The 7,836-nt window shown below is 46.5% G+C and overlaps 1 protein-coding gene across 1 annotated transcript in view; it reads right to left on the bottom strand.

Moving 5' to 3' along the window:
- Nucleotides 1–470: 470 nt before the first annotated feature.
- Nucleotides 471–7,836, bottom strand: part of RHOT2 (ras homolog family member T2) — a 49,957-nt gene continuing 42,591 nt past the window's right edge. Inside the window, exon 19 of the mRNA XM_058157481.1 lies at nt 471–720. Within this exon, the coding sequence (XP_058013464.1) occupies nt 603–720 (118 nt within the window). The 3' untranslated portion in view covers nt 471–602. The remainder of the gene's footprint in view (nt 721–7,836) is intronic.

Genomic DNA, 7,836 nt, shown 5'->3' with positions numbered 1-7,836 from the left:
CAGAAACCTTCGTAGTTTCTTGCCCCCCCGCCTCCCCAAGAGGAGCTCAAAAGACATCCTTTCCAAGCAGGAGATGAAGCGGACGGTCCAAACAGAGGCGCCACAGAAGGCCAAACGGTTTAGCTCTCCCCAAGACACGTCTATTTAAAAACATTTACCAGACTGCAGGAGCTTCAGCTTCTGAGGAACAGCCAAAAGGGTTTTAAAAACAAAAAAACAAAAAGCGAAGGTATTGGTAGGCCCAGAAGATATCTGATGCTATGGCTTGCAGGATTGTGGGGGACATTCCCTGAGTCGGAAAAATGCAAAAATCTTGCCCATGCCAGATAGGTGACTTGCGATGATTTCTGATGATGCTGGTGCAACGGTGGGTCATCCACTCCCATCTGCAACGCCCGCCCGCCCGCCCACCCTCTGGGAGAAGCCAAGGGGCTGTGGAATGTCCTTCAGATGACCTTCTGCCTTCCCCTTGCACGCTTCTTTTGGGTTTTTGCAAAGTGCTTGGGGGCAAATGAAGTTGGTTTCTCCTGGGCACGGGTGGAAAAAACAACCTAGAGCAGGGAGGAAAAGAATAGAGAGATTCCCATGTTCTTCGCCGTCTCCTACTTGTTCTTCATCATCGCCTTGTAGAGACTGATTCCCACAAGGGTGGCCACTGCTGCTCCCAAGGCAATCCGGATCCAGAAGGACGACGCGCCCAACTCGATGTCGTTCAGGTGCCTGCAGGAGAAAGGTAGCAGAGGCGGCTTGAGGACATCCGAAGGAATTTACACCTCCCTCATCCTGGGCATTGGACATCCAAGGTCACAATTTGGCAAAGCTTCTTCTCCGGTAACATTGTATTGCTAACTAGGGGGATACAAAACCTTTGCCAGACCAATTTTCGAATACAGCTCGTCTGCCTGGAATTCACACTGTATATCGGACATTAAGACAATTGAGTGAGTCCAGAGGTATTTCAGGAGAAGAGTCCTTCACTCCTCTCCTCTGCTCCTCTTATGCCACCAGGCTCGAATTTTGGGCTTGGACAATCTAGAACTACATTGTGTTCGGTCTGACCTAAGCACAGTACACCAAATTATCTGCTACAACATCCTACCTGTCAATGACTATTTCTCAGAGAGTGTATTAACAACCAGAAGACTGCAACAACAACAACAACAACAACAACAACAACAACAACAACAACAACAACAACAGAGTCCTTCCTAGCAGAACCTATCCTACCATTCCCTCAACCATCAAAACTGACGAAGCTTCTGGGATGAGAATAGAAACATTTTCTCTAGGAAGTACTTCAGCATATAGAATTAAAACCAGAAAGTTTTCTATTGGGTATTTTACCGGAGAGATATAGTAAAGAAGATACCTATTTGATGATTCACATAATAACAGCAGCAAGAATTGTATTTGCACAAAACTGGAAGACAGAAAAAATCCCGTCAGAAGGTCAAGTAATAAAGAAGATTTTTTAGAATGTGCAGAAATGAATAGACTAACATTAAGAATAAAAGATAAAGAAGGGTCGGTGTATTTCAAGACATGGGGACGTTTTATACGTGGTTAGAAAAGAAATATGAAAAAAAGGTGATAGATCAATAAACCGGATATAGTAAAAGTAAATGAGAAGATAAAAAAGGAATAAACACCTGCATAAATTTAAAAGGGGGAAGGAGGGGGGAAAGGACAATTATGATGATATATGTAAATCAGCTAGATGGAAAAGAAATTGAAAAGAAGGTGGTGGGATTCAGCCAGTTTGCACCACTTCGGGAGAACAGGTTGTTAACTGTCTGAGCATTTGGCAAACTGGTTGTTAGAAGAAATCATTAGGGCAGAGAACCGGTTGTTAAATCACTTGAATCCCTCCACTGGGTATATATGAACAGAAAATCGGGGCTACTAGGATACCAATAAGGAAAATATTGAATTGAAAATAAAAACAAGGGAGAGGGAATAGAAAGAGGAGTAGAGGGTAAGATAGGAGGGGAGAAGGGGAGAGAGGAACAGAAGAAAGGGAAAAGGAGAGGAAGAAAGGAAGGAAGGGGAAAAAAAGAGTAGGGGAGAAGGTTAGAAATGTGGGAAGAAGTGAAGAGTGGGGGATAGAAAGGGGAAGGAGAGGAGAAAAGAAGAAAGTAGAAAAGGAAGAAGGGAGGGAAGGGAAAGAGAGGAGGAGGAAAAGGATTGTTGGAAAAGGATTGTTGAGAAGCATCGGTAGAAGAGCCGCCCCGAATATATATATTTAATTTTTTTTCTTAGGATGATGAATGAATCAATATGAAAGTGTAAAGAGTATATAATGGATAAGAGACTGCACATGTATAATACGTCTACGTGAAATAAAATAAAAAAACTTTTTTTCCAAAAAAAAGAAAGAAAGAAAAATAGTTCAGTTGCCTTTTGAAGAAGAAGAAGAAAAGCACCTTAGGGGCGGCCAATTTAGCGGTAAAGAGGTGACCCACTGCCCTTGGTAAGAAGATCCATCGCATCAATGGAAAAGCGGCGGTTGCCGGCAGATCTTTGTCCTCCGATGGCTCTTCCAGAATTTCACTCCCTTTCAAGCTTTACAAACTATTCAGGTCAAGTGCCCCCGTTATAGGAGGCTTAATGGACCTCGGCTCACAGGGCCTTACAAGAAGAACAGACAAAACGCGGAGCAGGGGGAGACGGAAGAGTGGCCCACTGGATGCAAATGGAAAATGAGAGCTAAATAGAGCATTCGTATCCGGAGGCGGCGTAATCCTCTCAACACGGACATTTTATTCAGGTGAAATAAAGGGAAAGGATGGTTCCTTTTGTCTCGCTGGCTGTTACTTCCCTGGATGGCCCCGCCATTTGGTCTGCCAGCAATGCTTTTCTGCTCTTCAGGGTCTGTGGTGGCCCGACAGCCGCTAGCTCTGCTCCGCTGGCAGCAGATTCGGACGATGAGGAGGTTGGGGAAGAACTTGGGCCAGTTCTGGAGTCTGGGGAAAGCTCTAATGGGTGCTCTGCGTCGGATGCAGAGATAGAGCCAGGGCCGTCCGACATTTCCCAGCCAGCGGAGAGGCAGCGGCCTTTGGAGGCTGAGATGAGTGGGGAGGAAGAACAGCTGGGGCCTGTTCTGGATGCGTGTATGCGCAGAGCTGTTAGGAGAGGAGAACAACGGAGGACAAGGAGTTGACTCAGGAAGCAAGGCACATGTGGGCACTGAATGGCCCCTCCCTGGCTGGGGAATAAATAGAAGGAAAGGGGAATGGTGGTTGTAGGAGACAACCATTCGTATTTCTGAAGATTTGGCTCATTGTGTTTCCTGTCTCAGAGACTGCTTGCCAGAACTTAGTTTAGAGCTTTGTGGCTGGAAGCTCCCGGCCTGGCAATTATCTCAAGGAACTGATAAGGTCTGTTACTGCAGTTAACTCCTTGAAAGATTGGACTTTTCGATGTGGGAATGCCATTAATTCACAGGAGCTTAATGAAAGAGGGGGTTTTCGGAACAACAAGTCTGTTTCTCGTTTCTGCTAAGGCTGGGTCTGAACAGGGTCTGCAGGAGAGCAATGCTCTCCATCTCAAGCACTGACCCAAGGAGACAAGACGTGTTCCCCGAGATTCTGGATCAAAAACCAACAGAGGTGTGTGTGTGTGTGTGTGTGAAATCTGTAATCTGCACAAGCTGACTAGATGAAGTTGACCATCGGTTCGAGTTGTTTAGATGGGGGAAGGCATCAAATGAATGCAAATTAAGGCTCTCTTGCAGAGAGGTCAGAAGTTCTCCTTCAAAACTCAAAATCTTTCCCTGAGAAGAGCAAGATGTTCTTAACGTTTGCAGGCATCTACCCAACTCTTGGACTTTCTCTGTGGCTATTTAAAAAAAGAGGAGCATTTTCTTCCTCTCTTGGCCTTTAGAGTCTCTTTTTTGGCAACCTCCCAAATTTCTAAAGCTCAGGCCATTGCAATCTGGAGAGCAATTGATTGATTTCGGGCAGTTGGAGCCCTCGGTTGTCCTACGAACCACCCGAGAGTTAGAATGTTCTCCATTCAAACCTTGATGAAGAGGAGAAACTTCTCCTCCTCCACGCAAGGTGGCAAATGTACCGTATCTAACACTCCTATTTTGCTCACAACCACCTTGTGTTGGCTTGGGCTGAGAGAGAGGGACTGATCCCAAGTTACCCAGCTGGTTTCCAGGCTATGATAGGACTAGAACTCACCATCTCGTAGTAATTGGCCCAAAATCATTCAGCTAGCTTTCATGCTTAAGGCAGGACTAGAACTCACAGTCTCCTGGTAATTGGTCCAAAATCCACCCAGCTGGCTTTTAAAGCTAAAGCGGGACAAGAACTCACCATCTCCTAGTGATTGGCCCAAAATCACTCAGCTGGCTTTCATGCCTAAGGCCGGACTAGAACTCCCAGTCTCCTGGTAATTGGTCCAAAAGTCACCCAGCTGGCTTTCATGCTTAAGGCGGGACTGGAACTCAACGACTCCTGGTGATTGGTCCAAAGTCACCTAGCTGGCTTTCATGCTTAAGGCGGAACTGGAACTCAACGACTCCTGCTGATTGGTCCAAAGTCACCCAGCTGGCTTTTAAAGCTAAGGCGGGACTAGAACTCCCAGTCTCCTGGTGATTGGCCCAAATACACTCAGCTGGCTTTCATGCCTAAAATGAAACTCATCTTAGGTGATTGGCTACCAATCACATCTCCTGGTGATTGGCCACAAGTCACTCAGACAGTTTTCATGCCCAAGCATGCCTGAATTCACCGTCACCTGGTTTCCAACCAGCACTTTCTAGCCAGCACTGTGCTAAACCAGGGGTCTGCAAACTTGGCTCTTTTAAGACTTGTGGACTTCAACTCCCAGAGTTCCTCAGCCAGCTTTGCTTTGCTGGCTGAGGAACTCTGGGAGTTGAAGTCCACAAGTCTTAAAAGAGCCAAGTTTGCAGACCCCTGTGCTAAACTGTCTTGATCTACTTCCGAACTTTTACTTTCCTGTAAAATTTCAACTGGCACCTTATATCAGGGGTGAAAACCGCCTCCTTCTCTTTCGGAGAAGGGCCCCGGGGCCTTAGCCTAGTTTTGCTTGCAGACTAACGCACTCTCGTTGCAATGCCAGCTGCTGCTGATGCCAGGCGCTGAACGGACTTCACGCTCCGCAGCCAACGCTGCCTTCTGCTGAAGCTTTTAACTGCAACGGGTGAAGAATGAATACGGCTCCAGAAAGCCGGGATGGGTTTTAAATCAAGGGGACGGGAAGGAAAAGGCAGAAGAGAAACGCACGGAGGCGGTGCTCAAAAGGAATGAAAAGTGAGTTGGGGAAGGAGAAGGAATGAAAATAAAGAGGAGGGGGGGGGGAGTCCTCCAATTCAGTACAGGTAGTCCTTAACACAAAAAGTGCTTTTTTTCAGGAGGCAACTGGACTTTCTGGTTTTTCTTTTTGAAGACGTTTCGCTTCTCCTCCATGAAGCTTCTTCAGCTCTGACTGGACAGTGGGGAATGGAAGGATTTATATTCCTTGCACACAGCTGGTCACTTGCATCCTTTTCGAGGGTCGTTGAACCACTTGGAGGTTTAACTGTGTCCTCAGGGTCACCTGAGTTAGTGCTCCTGGTCCCTGCAGTCTGCAATTTTTCCCCTCTGGAAATCCGTTCCTACTCCCACACCATTCCAAGGGTGTTCATCCCAAATTGCATAGCTCAAAGTCTGCAGAGATTCTCAGTCATCCAAGTCATGGTCGTCTCAAAGGTGCTTTTTTTCAGGAGGCAACTGGACTTTCTGGTTTGTTTTTTTTTCTTTTGAAGACTTTTCGCTTCTCATCCAAGAAGCTCCTTCAGCTCTGACAGGATAGTGGGGGATGGAACGGAAAGATTTATATTCCTATTTCCTTTCCTTTTCCAGCTGCCTCCAGAAAAAGCACCTTTTGAGACGACCATGACCTGGATGATTGAGAATCTCTGCAGGCTTTCAGGGAGTCCTTGACTTACAATTTGTTTAGTGACCGCCCAAAGTCACAACGGCGCCGAGAAAAGGTGACTTACGATTGTTTTTCCACACTTAACAACCGTTGCAGCATCTTTACCGTCAATGATCAAATTTCGGACGTGCTTGGCAACTGACTCACGTTTATGACGGTCGCAGTGTCCTGGGGTCATGCGATTTGGGCCCCCCCCCCTACTTTTGTGACTTTCGGACAAGCAAAGTCGACGGGGAAGCCAGATTCACTCAACAATGACACTAACTTAACTTAACAGTGTCACTAACTTAACAATGGCAACGGTTCACTTAACGACGGGGGCAGGAAAGGTTGTAAACAGGGACAAAAGTCATTTGACCTCGTGATGGCGAACCTATGGCAGGCGTGCCAGAGGTGGCACGCAATGCCCTCTCTGACGGCATGCAGGGCATCGCCCCAGTTCAGCTCTGCCGGTCATGTGCGCGCACCTCCCACCAGCCAGCTAGTCTTTGGGTCTCTGCCGCGCATGCACAGGGGGGCAGGCGCGTGGGGGGGGGCACATTCCTGCACAGGGGGTGAGGTGCATGTGTGAGGGGCACGCGCGCATTTCATTTTATGGGGTTCGGGGGCGCACACGCTTAGGGCACTCAATCCGGAAAAGGTTAGCCATCACTGCCCCCAGGACTTCGTCAACTTCCGGACCTCCGGACCTTCCGCCGCGAGCTTAAGACATATCTATTCATCTGCGCAGGACTGGACTAGATTTTAAATTTATATTGGTTTTAATGGGTTTTATTATTTATATTGTTCTTTTTTAATTAATTGGCTGTGTAGAATAAGTTTTTTAATTGATATTTTATCTTGTATTTATATGTACCTTTTTATTTGCCTGTGAACCGCCCTGAGTCCCTAGGGAGATAGGGCGGTATACAAATACGATAAATAAATAAATAAATAAAATAAACTGCCTTAACCGATGTCTCCCTTAGCAGCAGAAAGGTCGTCGTAAGTCGAGAGCCGCCCGTATCATCTTTATGGACAACCGTGCTTTCTGTCGGCATTTGGACCGGCGTATTGCCAGAGCTGTGATATGTTTCCACAAGAGGACATGCTGAGCATTAAAAGAACCGAGATAAAATTAGATCCTTCTAAAGGAATGGCTGTTTATCAATCACCCACTCCCCTTTTCTCCTTCACTATAAATTCTTCCTTTTAACACACGGATCCTCTTCCCTCCCGTCTCTCTCTCTCTCTGTCTCTCTCCAGGATGTATTAGAATGATTAAAAACTGGAACAGAGGGAGAGCAAGCTCCAAATACAAGAGCTCAGATCAAGCAGCTCTTAGCGCCTTTGTTGGTTTTAATGGAATATAAATAATGGATTTTCCATCTCTACACACACACACATACACACACACACACACACACACACAGAGCTGGGGGAGATCTTTGCATTCACATTAGCCAGTGGAATTCTGTAGAGCTTCTCAGTCCTCCAGGTCAGGGTTGTCCCCAAGGTGCTTTTTTCAGAGGGAACTGGACTTTCTGGGTTTTTTTCTTTTGAAGACTTTTCGCTTCTCATCCAAGAAGCTCCTTCAGCTCTGACAGGATAGTGGGGGATGGAACGGAAAGATTTATATTCCTATTTCCTTTCCTTTTCCAGTTGCCTCCAGAAAAAGCACCTTTTGAGACGACCATGACCTGGATGATTGAGAATCTCTGCAGGCTTTCAGGGAGTCCTTGACTTACAATTTGTTTAGTGACCGCCCAAAGTCACAACGGCGCCGAGAAAAGGTGACTTACGATTGTTTTTCCACACTTAACAACCGTTGCAGCACCTTTACCGTCAATGATCAAATTTCGGACGTGCTTGGCAACTGATTCACGTTTATGACGGTCGCAGTGTCCC

This window comes from Ahaetulla prasina, chromosome 14 (genome assembly GCF_028640845.1).
Source record: "Ahaetulla prasina isolate Xishuangbanna chromosome 14, ASM2864084v1, whole genome shotgun sequence".
NCBI lineage: Eukaryota > Metazoa > Chordata > Lepidosauria > Squamata > Colubridae > Ahaetulla > Ahaetulla prasina.
The sequence above is the reverse complement of the archived record's forward strand: the minus strand, read 5'-3'. Positions and strand labels throughout refer to the sequence as shown.